This window comes from Rhinolophus ferrumequinum, chromosome 19 (assembly GCF_004115265.2).
Source record: "Rhinolophus ferrumequinum isolate MPI-CBG mRhiFer1 chromosome 19, mRhiFer1_v1.p, whole genome shotgun sequence".
Classification (NCBI taxonomy): Eukaryota; Metazoa; Chordata; class Mammalia; order Chiroptera; family Rhinolophidae; genus Rhinolophus; species Rhinolophus ferrumequinum.
This window is the reverse complement of record NC_046302.1, coordinates 27,725,463-27,747,242: the sequence shown is the minus strand read 5'-3', so window position 1 is coordinate 27,747,242 and position 21,780 is coordinate 27,725,463. Positions and strand designations below refer to the sequence as shown.

The 21,780-nt window shown below is 33.2% G+C and overlaps 1 protein-coding gene across 1 annotated transcript in view; it reads left to right on the top strand.

Moving 5' to 3' along the window:
• CCDC178 (coiled-coil domain containing 178) overlaps positions 1-21,780 on the top strand; it is a 360,492-nt gene that overhangs the window by 88,882 nt on the left and 249,830 nt on the right. The window contains exon 13 of the mRNA XM_033087581.1: positions 18,476-18,659. Coding sequence (XP_032943472.1) covers positions 18,476-18,659 — 184 coding nt within the window. The remainder of the gene's footprint in view (positions 1-18,475; positions 18,660-21,780) is intronic.

Sequence of the window (21,780 nt, the reverse complement as noted above, 5' to 3'; positions counted from 1 at the left end):
CACATTTTAAGAAAGGAAAACTGTATTAATTGTAACACTCAATATATACCGGTAACAAAAGATGAACACAAGTCATGTTTGACTTCTGCACTTACAAGAGGTGCTCAGAGTGGTTACCATCAGCGTCCAGACACTTCTGATTACGGCGAACTACTGCTTGAGTGTAGATAACATCTCTTTAAATGTGTATACATTTTTTCGGCATCGCTGGTATTTAAGGTATATCAAATGATGGGTTTTTATTAAGGCTATTTTTTAAGAAAGAGCAGTTAGGTTCACAGCAAAATGAAGAGGAATGTACAGGGATTTCCCATAAACTCCCTACCTCCACACATGTATAATGTCCTCTATTATTAACATTTGTCACCAGAGTGGTAGATTTGTTACAATTGATAAACCTACATTAACACATCATAATCACCCAAAGTCCATAGTTTACATTAGGGTTCACTCTTTATGTGTACATTCTGAGGGGTTTGGACAAGTGTGTGATATGTTTGACCAAAATCGTGCCATACAGAGTATTTTCAATGACCTAAAAATCCTCTGTGTTGTATTTACTCATTCCGTCATTCCCCTTTCCAAATTCTGGGAATGCTGATCTTTAGGTCCCCATAGTTTCGCCTTTTCCACAATGTCATATAGTCGGAATCATACAGAATGTAACCTTTTCAAATTGGCTTCTTTCACTTACTAATATGTATGTAAGTTTCCTCCATGTCTTTTCATGGTTTGGTAGTTCATTTCTTTGTAACGCTGAAGAATATTCCACATCTGGATATACCACAGTTTATCCATTCACCTACTGAAGGACATCTTGGTTGCTTCCAAGTTTGGCAGGTATAAATAAAGCCTCTGTAAACATCCATGTGCAGGTTTTTGTATGAACAAAAGTCTTCAACTCATTTGGGTAAATGCCAAGGAACATGATTGCTGTATCATATGATAAGAATATGTTTAGTTTCGTAGGAAACCACCAAACTATATTCCAAAGTGGCTGCACCATTTTTCATTCACACCAGCAATGAATGAGAGTGACTTTTGATCCACATCTTTGCCAGTGTTTGGTGTCTGTGTTCAGGATTTTGGCGATTGCAATAGATATGGCATGATATTTTGTTGTTTTAATTTGCATTTCCCTAATGACATATTATGTGAAGCATATTTTCATATGCTTATTTTCCACTGTATATATCTTCTTTGGTGAGGTATTTGTTGAGGTCTTTGATAATTTTTTTTTCATCAGATTATTATTTCCTTACTGTTGAGTTTTCAGAGTTCTTCGTATATTTTGGATAACAGCCCTTTATCAGATGTGTCTTTTGCAAATGTTTTCTTCCAGTGTGTGGCTTGTCTTCTTATTCTCTTGACATTGGCTTTCACAGAGCAAAAGGTTTTAATTTTAATGAAATCATCTTATAAATTATTTCCTTCATGGATTTGCTTTTGCTGTTATGTCTGTAAAATCATTGCCATATCCTATGTCATCTAGGTTTTCTCCTATGTTATCTTCTAGGAGATTTATAGTTCTGTGTTTTATTTTGCATTTTACATTTAGGTCTACAATCCATTTTGAATTATTTTTATGAAAGGTGTAAGGTCTGCATCTAGCTTCACTTTTTTTTGCATATGGATGTCTACTTGTTCCTAGCACCATTTGTTGAGAAGATGTTCTCTGCTCTACTGTGTTGTCTATGCCTCTTAGTCAAAAATCATTTGACTATTTCTCTATAGGTCTATTTCTGGGCTTTCTAGTCTGTTATACTGGTCTACTTGTCTATTCTTTCAGGAATACCCTACTGTCTTGATTACTATAGCTTTAGAGTAAATCTTGAAGAAATATATTTTTTAAATGGGTAAATATAGGGGCATATCAAACTTTTAATATGAAACAAATAATAAGAAAAAGTCAAATTCTAACCAAATAAATTATAATTTTTATTGAGATTGTAACTAAAATCCTAATGTAATATTATTGTATAACTTATTTAAATGATTATCAGATAAAACTCACCAAAATAAATTTAAAATGATGATTTGTGGTTGTACAGCTTTATAATATATTTAAACATGAAAAAGCTTATGTAATTATTAAACTCTGTAGTATTCACCAAAGTATAGATAGCTAAATAAATGGAACATGACCAGATACTAACAGCAATTAGTTAGAAATAAAAATTTAAAAGATACGTCTTACAGTATAATTTTAAAACATGAAATCCAGTGACTAAGTCTAGCAAGTTGATGTATGATAACTTGACATAGAAGACTGCAAAATATTATTAAGACAAGTTAAAGAAGATTCAAATCATTGGGGTAGTACACATCTTGGTCATGGATTGGAATACTCAATATTGTGAAGATATTCATACAATCTCAAATTCTGAGCATATTTTGTGTTTATATACGTGTGTGTATGTGTAAGCTGAAAAGTTGTTTCTAAATGTATATGGAAAATCAAAGAAGCAAAAATATTCCAGACAATGTTAAAGAAGAAATAATTTTGAGAACTTACCATTTTTCAAAAATTATAATGAAGTGTAAGATAACTTACTGTTGTTACAAGGATAAATAGGCCAGTAGAACTGAATAGAGAGTCCTGAATTAGACCCATACGTGTACATTTGCTTGATTTGTGACAAATATGCCACTGTAATGCAGTGAAGAATGAGTAGCCTTTTAATAGCATATAAAAATAATAAATATTTACCCCTAACTATCATCACATACAAATGTCAATTTTTATGGAGTATAGTTGTAAATCTGAAAGTTAAAACAATGTAAAGCCTAACAGAAAACATAGGAAAATATCTCATTAAATATGGGCAAAGCAAAGCTTTTTTAAACATGAAAATAAACACCATTGTAAATTTTTTAACAAACGGTGACTAAAGATGCCATCAAATCAGTGAAAGGCAAAACACAGACTGATAATTATATATGTAATACCTGTTCTGTATCTGAGGAGATAAATCAACACACCATTAAATCAACATTAAGTATAATCATAAATAATAAATACAAATATAGATAATAACCATAAAATAAGTATAACTACATAAAATAATAGCGTAATAAAATAATTAAAAATAAACAAAAAATAATCCAACAAAAAGCGGAAAAAGACTTGAACTGTCATTTTGCAAAGGAGGATATCCAAGTGTACAATAATAATGGAAAGGTGCTTGATTTCTCAGGGAATGTAAACTAAACCGACAACGAAATACCAGTATACATCCATTAGAATAGCTAAAATGCAAAGGCTGTTGATGTATTAGGTGATGGCCCGGAAGTTGGAGCAACTGGAAGTCCTGCACACTGCTAGTGGGAGTGCAATTTGGTAGAAAATACTTCAGCACTATCTACTAATGAGTTAAATACATCCGCTCCTAGTTATATAGGAATAAATCATACACACGTTTGTCAAAATCACTTATGAGAATGTTCATAGCAGGATTCATTTAATAGTCACAACCTAGAAAATACTTAAATGAACATAAAGAGTAGAATGGATAAATAAATTGTAACATATTCATACAAAGAAAGCAATGAGAATGAACAGACTTCAGCTACATAGAACAACTTGGATGAATCACATAGTCATACTATTGAGTAAAAGAAGACACAATAACAGTATATACTGCATGATCCTGTTTTAAAATACACAAAACTTAATGATGTTGATAGAAGTCAGGATTTCAGCTCCTATTGGGTGGTAGAGACAGGAGAGCACACACTACGGGTTTCTGATGGCATTGTTCAATTTCTTTCTTCTTTTTGTCTGAATGAGGCTGTTACTTGTACATTCACAGTGAAAATGTAACAAGCTGTATTCTTTGATTTGCATACTATTCTGTGGTAAAGATTCTACTTCAATAAAATATATTTAAAAACACATCAAATTATGTAAATTGTTAATTCAATGTAAAATGCATTCAATAATGTATGAATCTTATATTGAATTCACATTACATGTAGACATTGAGGTAGGTGCTAAAGTTGCAGTGTGTGTGTGTCTGTGTGTGTGTGTGTGTGTGTGTGTGTGTGTGTGTGTATGAAAGTCTCTGCCTTCATTGAGACCCCAAGAAACAATTATTATGGAAGCTATATTGTATTAATGGCCTGACAAGTATAATAAGAAAGGCAGAAGAGGTTTTAGGTAGCAGGAGATTCTTTTGTATATTTTTTTTAATTTTTAAATTATTTATTCAAAATTTACAAATTCAATGCTTGCTTGTCATTTAATTCTAAGAAAACAGTTGGAGAGTGATCACAGTACATTGCTTAATATGGAAAATTATTGTATTTTTCAGTGAAAAAGAAGTTTGGAATATCCTTTTGGATGCAACTCAACCTGAATTTCTTTACTTTTAAGCAAACACTCTGAAAAATGAAATCAATGATACATGTTTAAGCAATATGTGATTTGGGATTTATTTATTTATTTATTTGTTTGTTTGTTTATCTAGTTTCAGGTGTATAAAGCAACATAATAGTTAGATATTTACACCCCCCTCTAGGTAGCAGGAGATTCAGATGATGCAACTCATTTTAGCCATTACTGATTGCCTGCGATATTTTTCCATTCATTTCTGTGGTTTTCTGTAAGTACTCTCTCTGCCTTCTATGAAGATCTCATATTTCTTTAATTTTTTTTACTCTTAGAGATAGTGTAGCATCAGTGATGTTTTATGCATAAAATAAAAAAAATAAAATGCACACTTTTTGCATGGTTGCATATCCAGTACCTTATGACTGCTTGCAACTAGGACCTACGAGTATGCATATTTTTCCACATTTTTGGACCCTCGAGACTAACCTTGTACCTAACATGTTGATGTGCATTAAATATTTGTTGAATAACATTTTTGGTAGAAAATATTCATTTTTAGTATGCTATCTGTAAAATGTATTATATGAGATACAGAAAATAATATAAAGATCAGTGGTTTTTTTAATTTAGAATTTAATATCAGAAATAACTTCATAAATCTTTATTTTTTACTCTATGCAAACAGCAATTTTATAATTTTATAATTATAACTAATAGGCTAATATTGTAACCTTTTTGCTTATGACTAACTTCATAATCGAAGTTTATATTAAAAGGAAACCTACATCTAAAAAGCAAATGTATGTTTGTGAGTGTGTGTGTTTGTATGTGTGTGTGCATGTGTGTGTGCGTGTGTGGCCTGAACACTGGCTTTGTGTGAACTACTGTTTGAAGTGCTAGGGATATCATTTAAGTTTACATTCTCCTAAATAGATATTAACATGTGAAATAATAAAAGACTGTTTAAAATTCAGTTACTGATACTCTTGTGAGGAAGATAAAATTGAATATGTGCTGGAGAGTGACAAGGCCAGGGAAGGATTGGGAGCTCTGCTTTAGCAAGGACATTCAGCGACACCTTTCTCTAAGAAGGTGACATTTGAGTGGAGACCTGAATGAAGAAAGTCAGCCCTGAGATGGTCTTAGGAAGAACATGACAATTAGAAGGAATAGCACATGCAAAAGCCCTGATATGGATAAAAAAATTCTGTGTTCTGAAATCAGAATGGAGGCCGGTGTTCAATGAAAATTGTATATGACTAGAGTAATTCAGGGAGACAAATGTTGGCAAGGCAAACAGGGCTCAGACACTGCTTACCTGTAAGTAGGCTCTGATAAAGGCATATGGGTTGAAGCATTTAATCTATTTAAAACATCTTACATTTTAGAAAGATCTGTTGGGCAGCTTATTGAAAGATGGACTTGGGTGCATATAAGAATAACTTTTATGGTGATTCAGAAAAATTATAATGATGACATAGATTGAGGTTTTTTGCAGTAGAGATGGTAATAGCTGGTTTTCAAATATATTTTGGAGGAAGTGCCAACAGGATCTTTTGATAGATGGATATAAGATGTGAGGAAAAGAAAAATGGTCAGTCTACTTCCTGAGATAACACGGAGAAGTTATGAGGGGGATCTTGGAGAAGAAGATGTAAGTGTGTCTCTTTGAGCCATATTAAATGTCAGACTTTTGTTAGCTTTTCAAATGGAAATGAGAAGTAAAAATTAGATACATAGGTCTATGGCACAGAGATGAGGAAGATACTGGACATGAATTTGGAGTCATAAAATTAAACAATGGGACAGGATGAGATGTCTAAAATGAGAATGTAGACAGAAAAGTAATGAGAATTTACATTTCCCGCAATGTTGATAATAGAGAATGTGGAAAGTCTTTTTCTATCAAACACTTATAAATGGAGTATAAATAGGACATACATTCTTTAAATGCAGTGTTGTGCTTATGGGAAGTAAAGGAAATCCCCAGGGGCTAAGGCAAAGAAATTAACTGAACAACTGCAAGTTAAATTTCTAGCTGATATGAGGCTGCTTTGAAAATATGGAGGGAGGAGTGGCCTTGCTGGACTTAGAAAACAGGAGAATTAAGTTTTAATGTCTTCAAACATAGGCCATGGGCCATGGATCTGTGAAAGTGAGGAAGGTGGATAAAGTAAGGGCATCTGAATGGGTGGAGCAGAAAAAATATACCTACCAGGGAAGGCAGAGACAAAGTGTTGTCTGTCTTAGCCAGGGGCCTGAGTGAGGGTAAAGGAAGGGAGAAAACTCCTGGTCTGGCTCCTTTCCACACTAGCTTGATGTTTTCATTTACACCATCTGTGTGATCTTGGAAGAGCCTAACCAACAAATTATCATTAAAAACAAGTGATCCTCCTTTGATAAATATTCTGTACAGCAATAAATTGACTCAAGCCTCACAAGATTCTCTCAAATAAAGTAAAACTTTTAAAGATGAACTAACACAATTATAAAACAATAAGGAAAAATCCAACATGACTGAGAGTTACCAGAAATAACCAGCAATATATTTAACCTCCTAATAATTTCAAATAATAGAACTAATAAATAAAGTCTACCTAAGTAAGTTTAAAATTTTTGAAGGGGAAAAAAGAAAAAAACTAGTAGAACACTATCAAAACCAGTTCAGGCAAATATGAAAAAGAACTCACCAAAACTTATAAAAAATTAAAACTGGATTTATTTCAATTCAAGATTTTATTAATTATATAGCAAATACAGCTGGGAAAAAATTAACCTGTACAGTTGAAAATACAGAGAGTAACCCAGAATGCAACACAGAGAGAAAAAGAGGCAAGAAACACAACTATTAAGAACTATGGAGAATAGAATGAGAAATAAAGGAGAAAATGGGAAAGCAATATCCGAAAAGATAATGGTAGATAACAGTCTATAATACTTTAAAGCATGACTCTTTTGAATAAGTCATCAGAATAAATGTCAAGCAAGATAAACTCAGAAAGAGAACTTTAATTTTTATTACACTATAGCTTACACACATTGGAATGAGAAAATGAAGATATAACATGTTATTGTCAAACATATGAATGCTATAATGGCAATATCTGCAAACAGCTTTCCTCTCTCTCTAAATTAAAGGGGTAAATGGCACTTCCTATTCAAGGACAACATCTCTATCTGTGCTCTTGGTCTTAACCCCTTTTACCCTGTTGCGACTATAGTTTTATTCTTTTGTTTGTTTATTTCTGTTTTGTTTCTTTTGGTGTGTAGATTCCACATACAAGTGAAATCACATTGCATCTGTCTTTCTCTGTCTGACACTCCACTCAGCACAATACCCTCCAGGTCCATCCATGCCACAGCAGATGGCAAGAACCCATTCCCTTCCCTGGATGAGGATTTTCCATTGCATATAAGTACCACCTCTTCTTTATCCGTTCTTCCATCGACGGACAGCCAGGCTGCCTCCAAATCTTGGCCACTGTAAACAATGCTGCAGTGAACATATGGATGCACACGTACCCTCAAAGTAGTGTTTTGGGTTTCTTCAAATAGATGCCCAGAATTGGGATTACTGGATCCTTCTTTGTCTCTTGTTATAGCCTTTGTTTTAAAGTCTGTTTTGTCTGATATAAGTATAGCTACCCAAACTTTTTTTCTTATTTTCGTTTCCATTCTCTTAAAATATCTTTTCCCATCACTTTACTTTCCATCTGTGTGTGTGTCTTTCAATCTGAAGTAAGTCATTTGTATGCAGCATATGTAAGGGCTTTTAGCCCTCCTATGTCTTTTGATTGGTGCATTTAATCCATTTACGTTGAAAGTAATTATTGATAGGTACTAGGTGTGATCAAAAGCTGTGGTGAATGTTTAAATTTTTTAAAAAATTATTGCAGTAAAAGGTACATTGCTGTAATCCCCCTCAAATACTTCCCTTTGCTATGATCACACTTATCACATCATTCTTGCCGCTTTCTGAAGCAGTTCTGGAAGTCCTCTTTCGTGAGTATCTTTATTGCGCTGTCATGGTTGCCTCAATGTTCTAAATCGATTTAAAATATTTACTTTTCATGGTCATTTTGACTTTAGAAAAGAGCCAGAAATCACATGGTGACAGATCCAGTGAATAAGATGGATGAAGACACACCATAATATTTTTATTTGACAGAAATTGCCATGCCAGAAGCGATGTATGACATGGAGCATTGTCATGATGGAGGATGAAGTACATAAAGACACTCATGAAAGAGGACTTACATAACTGTTTCAGAAAGTGGCAAGAACTATGGGATAAGTGTGTTCGCATTGAGAGGGAGTATCTTAAGGATAATTAATGGCAATGTGTCTTTTACTGTAACAATTTTTTATTTAAGCATTCATTGTATTTTGTGATCACACCTCTTATGTAGCTATTGCCATTTTATTATTCGTAATTTTGATTTTTTTTTTTTACATCTTAAAGAAGTCTCTCTAACGTTCCTGGTGGTTATGAACTTTTTAAGCTTTTTCTTGTCTGGGAAGCTTTTTATCTGTCCTTCGATTTTAAATGATAGTCTTGCTGGGTAGAGTAATCTTGGTTGTAGGTCCATCACGTAGGTCCATGCTTTCCATCACGTTGAATACTTTGTGCCAATTCCTTCTGGTCTGCAAAGTTTCTGTTGAGAAATCAGCTGACAATCTCATGGGGGCTCCATTATAAGTTACTAGTTGCCTTTCTGTTTCTCAGCTATGCAGCATCACTGTAGTAAATTGTCTACAAAGGATGAAATGTTATTTACTTCCAGCAACTTAAAAAGGTTTCAGAATCTCACTGCCAGTTTTAGGATTAAGTCCAAGTTCCCAGACTGGTAGGTTAGACGCTGTAATCTGTTCACCAATACAACTTTAGATTCATCTCATACCACTCCTTTTCATGATCTTTATGTTCTAGCCTATTAAAATGCTTAGATATCCAAACTCATACTGTTTTAAGCTTCAGTCTTTGTCTCTGGTATTCCTCTGACTGAAATTTTCCTACTTGTGCTGCCACTCCTCCTCCTCCTCTACCTTTTCTTCTGGCTTGTAATTTTAAATATAATTAGTTGATTACTCATACAATAGTTTAGAACTAACTCTTCCCAGATGCTTTCCCTATTGGTAACTTATTTTCCTCTACCCATAAGCCATGATGGTATTAAGTGCTTCTTCTGCTTCATCCATTATTGTACTTTGTTTTTCATGTATTTTTTCCTCCATGACACTATAAACTGAGAACCTTTGTTTTAATTCATCTTCGAATCTCAGCTACCTACTATGGCACTTAACATGTAATCAATGCTCAATCCATTTAACTAACCCTCCCTGGTTCCATAGACTTTTCTCCTAGCACTTAGCACACTATGTGCAGTTGGTTTGCTTATTTGTTTCTTCTCAGATGAGCTCCTGTGTACCGGCTGTGTGTGTGTCTGTGTGTGTGTGTGTGTGTGTCTCTGTGTGTGTATGTATGTGTCTGTGTTTTTCTCAATACGTGTTCAACAAATAACATAATGAACTAATGAAAGCTGAATATAAAAGTTTGTATCTTTATTTCTTTCTCTGCTTTAGTATTTTTGTGCTCCTATTCTCTCTGCTATGTGTTCTGATGTCACAATTATTTGTTATATCTCTTTCTGCTCCAAATTAATATTAATGGTTATTTATCTTTTTTATATTTGTCTTCTTTCTCTCACTGTTTTCCATCTCATTAAACCAGATAGCACCATAATAAAGACCCATGCTGTTACATACTTTTTAATTAACAAAAAAAACTATTAAATCATTTGTATGTGTTATTCAATGTGTGTAACCACAATGTATATACAGTAAGTCCTCACTTAATGTTGATAAGTTCTTAGAACTGTGGCAAAATGACATATAACACAGGGAATTTTACCATGGGACAATTGATATAAACAGATTTAAGTCCCTACAGCATCTCATCAATATTATAACAAAATCATGTAGAATGAAATGACGTTATTCGAAGACCTGCTATATTCTCATGTTTAATCTTTATAACAACCTTGATGGTAGGTGTTATTAAGCAAATATTACAGATAATGAAATTGTATATGAAACCATCCCCCCAATTATGAAAAGAGCTATCAGGATTTCAATGTACATCTTTCCGACTCCAAAATTTGTTTTTTTTCCACTTAGCAACACTGCCTCTCCGCCTCCATTGGCAAATCTGTTCCCATTTCTGACATGTTACAGCAGACTGTGGACATGACATTTACTAACTACTCCAAAAAATGTCATAAGCTCATTGCTTTATTCAATTGTCCATCCCTATATCTGGCTGTGCCATTATTTTTCTCAAAAGACTTCTGTTCTTCTTACTCTCTTCTTTCTTTTTTCTTTCTTTCTTTCTTTCTTTCTTTCTTTCTTTCTTTCTTTCTTTCTTTCTTTCTTTCTTTCTTTCTTTCTTTCTTTCTTTCTTTTCTTTCTTTCCTTACTTATTTACTTATTTGTGTTAGTCTCCCATTTATTTGAATCACCTTCCCCTTAGTCCCTGCTTCTTTTGTTCCTTAAATTTAAAATATTTTAAAGCTCATCACAGACACTTGTAACATCTAGTGAATACCCCCAGGAAACTTCTGCCAAATCTGAACTGTTTTAGATATATATACATATATATATTAATACTAAGATTCCACTAAATGCCATCTCACCATTTTGATGCCATTCCCAACTGTTACACTGTTTGAATAAGTTACATAATTAATTCAATATGCGATTTATTGTCTATATGTAGTTCATTTTAAAATGGCAACATTAAAAGATAGACGTCATATTTGTTAACAGACTTTGTTCAGTACTGTGTGCATAAAAATACTTGCAAGATCTTTCAATGATAATGATGGTATATGATTGTTTACCTTGTAGTAGCAATGTAGAATTTGATAATTTTGTCTTTCAAATAAGCCAGCATCCATTAGAAATACACCCTTTACATTTGGGACATTTGACTTGAGCAAACAATTTCACTTGACTGCTTATTCACATGATAGGCAAGCTTCAGTAACCTAAGTCAAGGGAAATGAACTGGTTTAAGATGATTTGAAATTGATTAATTTGGATTTAGTTTGCTTGAAGTTAACTGTGTGGTATAAATTTCTATATAGCCATTTTCTTACATTCAAGCACTGTAAAATATTCTGAGTATCTACTTCTAATGTTTTACTGTCCCTCAAGCAAGACAATGCCATTGTAACTGCAGTGATCCAAAGATGGGGTTGATAATAGAGCGAAATGAGCAAAAAAGCTATTGAACACATAAAGACATACTGATATCTTCTATGAAATGTGTTTATCAAGAGTTAACAGGATGGTGATTTATTTGTAGAGATAACAATTAGAATATTATTGAAGTTGTTAAATAGCCTGGAATACTTAGAATGAATCCACAGGGTACTGAGTTCTTCATACTTGTTTAGCTGTATCTTACCAGCCTATTAATTTGCGTTACTTCACAGGAGTTTAGAGTATGATTTTTTCATCATTTAAAAGCAAACTTTCAAATGAATATTCTTAAGCTATTTTGCTTTTATTGTACTTTTCAATTTTTTTAGATATTAAAAGGGTGCATGCACCCTTCAGAATTAACTACCCACCTATATGTTAGCCTACTTTACGCTGTTTTTTTAAGGAATTAAAATATTACAAATATATCACCCTTCCCATTTCTATTCTCTCCCTCTGTAGTGGCAATCAGTATCAGGATTTGGTCTGTATTCAGTACATACAACAACTTGGATTCTAAGTTCTTAGACCTCCATATACTCAACAATCTTTTATTCCATCTCATACCAACCACCCTCTCTTACAGTTTTATCCTACATCTTGACATTTCCAATAATACAGTCACCTTCTGATCTCAATTTGAAGAATCCACTCTGACAGTCAACACCTCTCTTTCCTGTTTGCTTACTCTACTAGTACCGTCGCTCCAACCTTATTTGACACTCTATCATCACTACTTCATTTGTATGTCACACTTTCTTGTTCTTCCTTCCTTTCTTATAGAGCCTGGTTATATTTGATCAAAATAAGTAATTATTTAAATTACCTTCAGAATCTTGTTTCTATGACTTAAAGAACCTTATTATCTAACTAAACCAGGGTCATAACAACTGAATGTGGCTAAAGTAAAACACAGCTGTGCTAATTAATCTCACCATGGGCAGATCAGATCCTAGTTTGGTGGACCATAAAGGTTATAGAAAATGAGGTCTCTTGATGAGACAAGGATACAAGATTATGAATACAAAATGTGTATGGTCATTTCTGTGCCGCTTGACAGAGGATGTGTTATATTAGAAAAAGAGAATGGTCTTAATACATGTTGGTTAAAACATCTTATTTTTGCAAACTTTATAAAAACATATGACCATGTGAAAACACTGTTAGGGACACTCAAAGGATCTTACAAGGTGTTGGGGTCAGTTAGAGGCCCTCGTCTTTAAGCTTCATTAGCATTGTAGTACATTGGCTGCTGAGTAGAACTTAAATTCTATGACTATTCTTTGACTGTAAATCTCAAGTGACATTCAGCATGGCCAAAAAATTGCTAGACAATTCAGTTTTTCCAACAACTCTCGTATTTTCTCACTCTCTTCAATCCTAATGCCCACATCACCCTCATTTTAAGCTAATAATCTTCCCATATAATTCACAGATGCAATCCAATGAGAATTACCTCTTTCTCGTACCAGCTGACGTGCATGTCTTCACATACTCCGTGTTCCCCTTTGTTACAAGAGTAAGACAAGTTGCTCCTGGGTAGGAGTTCCTGTTACCCTGCACTTGCCAAGTGAATGTCATTCTCACACACTCAGAAGCTTTGCACCTACAATTATCTCTTCTTTCCCATTAATCATTAGTATGTCTCTCAACTTTAATAGCACATGAACATTGCAGATATTGCACATTTTAGAAAAGAAGCAAGCACAAGCTAAAACAGAGCCCTGCATCCCAATTCTTCCTTTCTCGTCTTTATAGCAAATCTTATTCAAATACTTCTCTTTCCGTGAACTCACATTTCATTTTCTATTCAACCCATTCAAACAAGGATTTTTACCAAAGTGTCATTTTCTAGATCCAAAGTCATTTTTTCTCCTTAGTTTGAAGATATTTTCCTTGTTTTCTTTCATTCAGTTTTTTAAAAAAATGTATATACTTAAGGTGTACATCATGATGATTTGATATGCATTGTGAAATGATTACTACAGGCAAGCTAATTAACATATCATCTCTTCACATAGTTACTTTTTTGTGTGTTTGATGAGACACTTGAAGTTTACTATCTTAGCAAATTTCCAGTATTTATTACAATATTAGTAGCTAATCGTTACGTTTTACATCAGATCTCTAAACATCCATCTTTCATCTAGTTTTGCTTGATAATATATCTGATGGCATTTGGATATCATTTCTTGTAGGTAAACTGTTTTTTTCTCTGGGGACTTTAGAATTTTCTCTTCCTATTTACAGTTCTGAAATTTCACAATTCCATGTCTAGAGATGCGTGTGTTTGTGTGTAATATATCCAGTTTAGCACTAATAAGGACTTTCCAATGTAAACCATGTTGGTTTTCAGTACTGGAAATTGTTCAGATATAATTTTGTTACTTACATCCCCTCTCTATTCTGTTCTGTAATATTTTTTTAACTTTATTGAAGTATAATTGACAAATGAAAGTATACATATGTAAAGTGTAAAATGTGATGATTTGACTTATGTATATTTGTGAAATAATTATCACACCTTGTATAGTTACTGTTTTTTTTCTTTCTTTCATGGTGACTATGCCTAAAGTCTACACTCTTAGCAGATTTGAAGTAAGCAACAGTGTATTATTAACTATAGTCACTGTAGTATACATTTGATCCTCAGAGCTCATTTATCTTATAACTGAAGACTTGTATCTTTGACCACTATCTCCCCCATTTTCACCACCCCTCAACCCTTGGTAACCAGCATTCTATTCTGTTTCTTTTATTTATTTACTTATTATTTTACATTTCACATATAAGTGAGATGATACAGCATTTGTCTATCTCTGCTTGTCCTTATTTCACTTGGCATAATCCTCTAGGTTCATCCATCTTGTTGGAAACAGCCAGATTTCCTCCTTCCTCATTGCTGAATTATTTTCTCTATCCATTATTTACTGACAGTCACTTAGGTTGTTTCTATATCTTGGCTAATACAAATAATGCTGCAATGAACATGGAAGTGCAGGTATCTCTTTGAGAAACTATCGTTGTTCTTCAAATATATACCCAGAAGTAGGATTGCTGGATCATATGACAGGTCTATTTTTAATTTTTTGAGGAACCTCTATACTGTGTTTTTTAATGGCTGTACCAGTTTACATTCCCACCAAGAGGGCATGTGGTCCCTTTTTCCACATCCTTGCCAGCATTTGCTATCTCTTGTCATTTTGATAAAAGCCATCCTAACTGGTGAGAGGTGATATCTTATTGTATTTTTGGTTTTGATAATTAGTGATGTTGAGCACCTTTTCAAGTACTTGTTAGCAATTTTTCTTCTTTGGAAAATGTTTGTTCAGGTTCTTCGACCATATTTTAATTGGATTATTTGGTTTTTACCTAGTGAGTTGTATAATTCCCTTACATATTTTGGATACCAACCTTTATCACATAAATGGTTTGAAATATTTCCTTTCATTCTTTAGGTTACATTTTCAATCTATTGATTATTTCTTTTCCTATGCAAAAGCTTTTTAGTTTAACGTATTCCAGTTTGTTGATTTTTTCATTTGTTTTCATGCTTTTGGTGTCATATGAAAAAAATAATTACTGAGACCAATATCAATATCAAATTTTTCCTATGTTTTCTTTTACAAGTTTTACAGATTTTGTTTTTGCAATTAAGACTCTAATCAATTTCAAAATAATTTTTTGTGCATGGTAAAAGTAGGTGTCCAGTTTCATTCTTTTGCATGTGGCTATCTATTTTTTCCAACACTATTGAAGAGACGATTCTTTCCCCATTGTATGTTGTTGGTGCCTTTGTCAAAGATTCGTTGACCACATATACTTGGGTTTCTTTCTGGGGTCTTGATTTTCTTCCATGTGTCTATGTGTTTGTTTTTATGCCAGCATCACACTGTTTTGATTATTATAGCTTTGTCATAGTGATATGATACTGCTACCTTTGTTCTTCTTTCTCAAGATTGCTTTCGCTATGTGGAGTCTTTTATGGTTCCACACAAATTTTAGGATTTTTTTTTTATATCTGTAAAAAAATGCCATTGGAATTTTAATAGGTTGCACTGAACATCTATAGATCACTTTGGGTGATATGGCCATTTAAAAATGATTAATTATTATAATCCATGAACACGGTATCTTTTCATTTATTTGTCTTCCTTAATTTTCTTATTCAGTGTCTTATATTTGTCAGTAAACATATCTTTCACCTCTTTAGTTAAATTTATTCCAAGTGTTTTATTATTTTTGATGCTATTGTAAATGGGATTGGTTTCTTTATTATTTTTTTTCAGACAGTTCACTGTTAATGTATAGACATGCAACAGACTTTTGTATATTGATTTTGTATCCTACAAATTTACGGAATTCATTTATTAGTTCTAACAGTTTTGGGGTGGAGGTTTTAGGGTTTTCTCTATGTAAGATCATGTCCTCTGCAAACAAAAATTTTAAATTATTTCTTTCTGATTTGGATACCTTTTATTTGTTTTTCTTGGTAAATGCTCTAGCTGAGACATCCAGTACTATGTTGAATACCGTGTTTCCCCGAAAATAAGACCTAGCTGGAGAATCAGCTCTAATGCGTCTTTTGGAGCAAAAATTAATATAAGACGTGGTCTTATATCATATTATATTGTATAAAACCTGGTCTTATATAATAGTAAAACAGACCAGGTCTTATATTAATTTTTTCTCCAAAAGATGCATTAGAGTTGATTGTCCAGCTAGGTCTTATTTTCAGGGAAACACAGTAGAAGTGGTAAGAATGAACACCTTTGTCTCGTTCCTGATCTTAGAGGAAAAGCCTTCAGTTTTTAATCATTGAGTATGATGTTAACTGTCGGCTTGTCATATATAGGCTTTATTATATTGAGGTACATTCCCTTTATATCCACCTTGTTGAGAGTTTTTATCATAAATGGATGTTGAATTTTGTCAAATACTTTTTCTGCATCTCTTTAGATGATCATATGATTTTTTTATCCTTAATTCTATGAGATATTTGTATGATTTTTATCATTAACTCTATTAAAGTGATGTATCACATTTATTGATTTGTATATTTGAGACATCCTAGCATCTCAGTGGTAAATCCACATGATCATGGTGTATGACCCTTTTATTGGGCTATTGAATTCTGATTGCTAGTATTTTGTTTAAGAGTTTTGCATCTTGTTCATCAGGGATAATGGCCTCTAATTTTCTGTTTTTGTAGTGTCCTTGTCTGGCTTTGGTATCAAGGTAATGCTGATCTCATAAAACAAGTTTGGAGGTATTCCCTCCTCTTCAATTTTCTGAAAGAATTTGAGAAGGATTGGTACTAATTCTTCTTTAAATCTTTGGTAGAGTTCACCAATAAAGCCATCAGATTGTGGACTTTTTTTCCACTGGGAGTTTTTGATGACTGATTCAATTTTCTTACTCATTGCTTTATTCAGATTTTCTATTTATTCATGATTCAGTTTTGGTAGGTTGTATGTTTCTAGGAATGTATCCATTTCTCCTAAGTTGTCCAATTTGTTGGCACATAATTCATTGTTCATAGTAGCCTCTTCTTTTTATTTCTATGATATCAGTGTATTGTGACCCCTTTCATTTTTGATTTTATTTATTTGGGTCTGCTCTCTCTCTCTCTCTTTTTTTTTTTTACTATAGCTAAAGGTTTGCCGATTTTGCTTTTCTTTCTTTCTCTTTTTCTTTCTTTCTAAAAAACTCTTTCTGTTGATGTTTTCTCTTGTTTTTGTTTTTTCCCTTGTTTCTTCTCTGATTGTTGTTTCTTCTCCTAACTTTAGACTTAGTTTGTTTTTGTTTTTATAGAGTTCCTTGAGGTATAAAGTTAGGTGGTTTATTAGAGATTTTTTTTTTTTAATGTAGGCATTTATCATTATAAACTTTCCTCTTAAAGTTGCTTTTGCTGCATCACATGATTTTTTATGTGATGTTTCCATTTTCATTGTTTCAAGATTTTTTTGACTTACCTTTTAATTTCTTCTTTACCCATTGGTTGAGTTCTTGGTCTCTGAGTCTTTTCTTCCCAGTTCCCTACCTCCTAGCTTTTATAAAGTTACAGCTCCAATCAGTGAGTTAGTTATTTTACAAACAAGTACAGTTCATAGAAACCCCTCCTAAGATGGAGTGAACCTTGCCCTGGTAATCCATCAGGTGGAATACCTTCAGCCATTTTCATGCTATTTCACCTCTACTCCTGTTTTACTTTCAAGTTCCATTTCTATTCTACAGAGAGGATTACCTCATTTACGAGTGTAGCTCTGTGTGTGTGTGTGTTTATTTCTTTTTTATATGCTTCAATGGTATATAGTTGAAAAAAGATGATACCCAATCTCTACAGGAAACATAACTTGTTAATTTTCCATAAAGACTAGTATTTCTCTGTGTCTTTGCAAATCTTATACTGACATTAATGTCTTACTTTTTTCCTCTATTAACTCTTCCCTTAGCTATGGGTTTTCTTTCTGAGAACTTTGTTTTAGTTATGGATTTTCCATTTGCTGAGTTTGCTTTCTCTTTTACTTACATTTTTCTTAGATTTTATTATTCTTAGTAATAATGTTATATAGGATTAGAAAGGATGGATTTATACAGAAGTGAATGAATGCTCAGGGATCCCAAGGCCTTTCTTATTGATAAGCTTATTCTTCTGAGATTGAGCACAGCCTGACAATTAGGGGTAGCCAACAGAAGCAGAAAAATAAGTGGAATATAGGGAAATATTTTCTGTATTCAAGTTTTAGTGAAATATCTGGTTATTTTGTATTTTTTTGTCAACAAAAATGGAACAACTTTTTACTATTATTAAATATATTTGTCTCTATTTACTCTTTTGGAATGATCATATCTGTATTATTTATTTATTTTTTCCAGTATAAAGAAAAAAGAAGAGCTTGAGTCTGAAATCCAAACTTTGATGCAGCTGAAGTCAAAATATGCTGACCGTCTTAAACAAGTATACAAAGACTCTTATAACGTTGGTGCTGTTTTCCTCCTAACCAGACATAAAACAGAGGAATTAGAACAGCAAATAGCAGGTGACAAAAGAAAATTCAAGGTTTGTATCTCTGTGTTCTTCTTATTTGTGAAAAACAATAATAAACCTGAATTTCATTGATTTCATGTTGATAATTAGATTTTAATGTAAGCTATAATAGTCTTTTTAAAAAATTACTGCTTCTGATAAGTCAGAAGAAAATCACTTTTCTTCAGAGACCCGGCCTGAATAGAAGAGGAATGGGGGCTCAATGTAGCTAATCAGCACTGTGTCTGCTTTTTGCTATTACCAACTTGAAACTACCTGGAACATCAAAATAGTCGCGCTTGGTTCAGCCTCGTCCCACATATCTAATATATAATTCTTCCTGTCTAGGGTAGGAAGAAGGGATGTTGGGAAGTGCCACTGTACCCTTATAAATGTAAGAAAATGGAGTACCTCCATCAGGCCTGCAGTGCACCAAGACCTTCAAAGCACCAAGCAATTACGAGGCCCCAGTATGCAGAAACAACTTCTCATAGGCCTCAAATCCGTTCCTAGCTGAGAGATTCAATGAATAGCCACTCCCTGCCATTTGGCATAGAGACTAGCAAAATCAACTCCATTTTACCACACATAGGAACTTTAACAGGCTATTTCTGTCCATCACACATCACACCCACTTCTTCCATCTTTGGTATTTTCTTATTAAAGACATGATCATGCAGTTATTTGTAAAATAGAGAATCTGTATTCTATGTCCAAGCCCTTTAATATTACTATCTTTAGTGAAGAATTTTTATTTTGCTATCTAAATTTAGGACACATAGATAGTCTGCCAGTAAATGTTTCTATATTGAGAGACTGGGGTTTTGTTCCCACATGGAGTCCAGCTGTTGAACTGACTTAATGTATCATGCTGATGTCCCTTTCCGTGGGTTGTTCAATGGGTTTATCATATCTTATATGTTTCAAAATTAATATGATAAAATATATGTGTAGTAAAAATTAACCTCAAAATTATTTATTAGTTATAAGGCATGTGATTATATGTGTGTGTAGCATGTATGATGATATGTTAATGTTGTTTATAATTTTCTTGAATTTTTCATAAATATGTGTTCTCTATGGCCATCAATTAATATTTTTATTGAGGATATCAATAAAGACACCATCCACGGATTTGGCCATTTAACATTGTGGTTTAATTTTTTTTTCAATTGACAGGAAATCATTCACATATCACTTGGAATCATTCACATATTTTCTCATAGCTGTTACAACCCACCTTGAATTCTTCAGACATATTGCTTCACTAACCTGAGACATTCATATATTAACAAAGATGTTGCACTAAATTGTTTATTTTTTCTAAGTTTTCCTGATGCCATAAAATACCATACGTACATTTAGTGCAAATTTGATGTGATTCTACTATACTTTGCTTTGACAACCCAAAGCGGTGTCCCCCTGGCTTAGTTCAAGCAAAATTGAAGAAATTGTTTCTCTACCCTGATATAGCTGAGATAACTAGAAAGAAGCAACAGAAAGAAATTACTCCATGTGGGAAATAGTCCCCATTGCTAACCACTTTTGCTAATCTCTGAGCTGAATATATTGGACATTCAGTATCTATAAGGTACACATGCATATCTGTGTCAGAGTGGTAATTAATTAAAAATAAATTTCTAGATAGTCTTTAGATAATTCAGGTTTGTAGTAATTTAGGTTTGTAGTTTCTACCTTTGTAATGATCCTACTGTCTTTCATTAATTAATGAAAATCTCTGTAATTTTTAGAGTCACGGCATCATGTTTTTCTTGCAGACAACTTTGTGTATTTGTTGATCCTGGCCTGAAATTAGTCCTTAATCCATGTCTTCTGGAAAGTAATTGTAGCAATACCACCTCTGAGCTAGCTGTGAGAAATAAGCCTTCGATGGAGAATTTCTGAATTATATTCTCTCAAATTAATACATCCATAAAATAACCAATAAATTCAGGCAGTCATAGACTAGAAGCAACTCTGAGCAATCAAGGTATCTAGCAGTTTCTGGAATTTTCCAGATGTTACACATGATTTATCCTAATTTTTAAATAACTTCAATCCTAATAACTGACCTTATCAGAAAAGACACAGTTACCCAAGTCCCAGGACAAAATTAGCCAATAGTGATGGGAGATAAATCAATAAAAGTAACATGTATTCAATTATGTTGTTGATGGAATGAACAGAAAATCATCCAGTGTTGTCTGAAGAATGTGATAATTGTAACTAAAAAATCTTGAAAGCGATTTCATTAGATATTAAATACTATTAAATACTTCAATAGAAGGCTTCTCTGTAAACCTGAAGAATCTGGAGGGTTTTTTGCTTGAACATACTGGAATTTTGGTGGAAAACTAGAACATCAAGCATTCTGATTCCAGTTTAAAATAATAGTACTAGAATTAAGTGGAAATAAATAAATGTATACATTTTTAGATTTATTGCTTGAATATGTGTTATTTAGAAATACGAGGTCTGACAATTAAGTTTGTGAATTTGTTGCAATGATGTTGCTAACCTTTTTTGGCACCAGAGGGATTATTTGCTATGAATTTGTACCAACTGGACAAACAGTTAACCAAGTTTACTATTTGAAAGTGCTGAAAAGGCTGCATGAAAAAGTTAGACGACCTGAACTTTTCGCCAATTCATGGCTCTTGCACCAGCTCACACGTCACTACACCAGCTCACATGGCACTGTCTGTGAGGGAGTTTTTAGTTAGTCAACAAATAACTGTATTGGAACACCCTCCCTACTCACCTGATCTGGGCCCCAATGACTTCTTTACCCAAAAATAAAGGAAATATTGAAAGGAAGACATTTTGATGACATTCAGGACATCAAGAGTAATACGATGACAGCTCTGATGGCCATTCCAGAAAAAAGAGTTCCAAAATTGTTTTGAAGGATAGACTAGGCACTGGCATTGATGGATAGCTTCCCAAGAGGAGTATTTCAAAGGTGATTGTAGTGATATTCAGTGTGGAGGTATGCACACTTTTTCTAGGACAAGTTCAAGAACTTAATTGTCAAAACTCGTATGTTGGTTAGTCTTCACATATTTTGGGATTTTGTAGTAATCTTTATGTTACAGATTTCTAGTTTAATTCCATTGTGGTCTGACAGCAGACATTGTATGATTTTTCTAGTCTT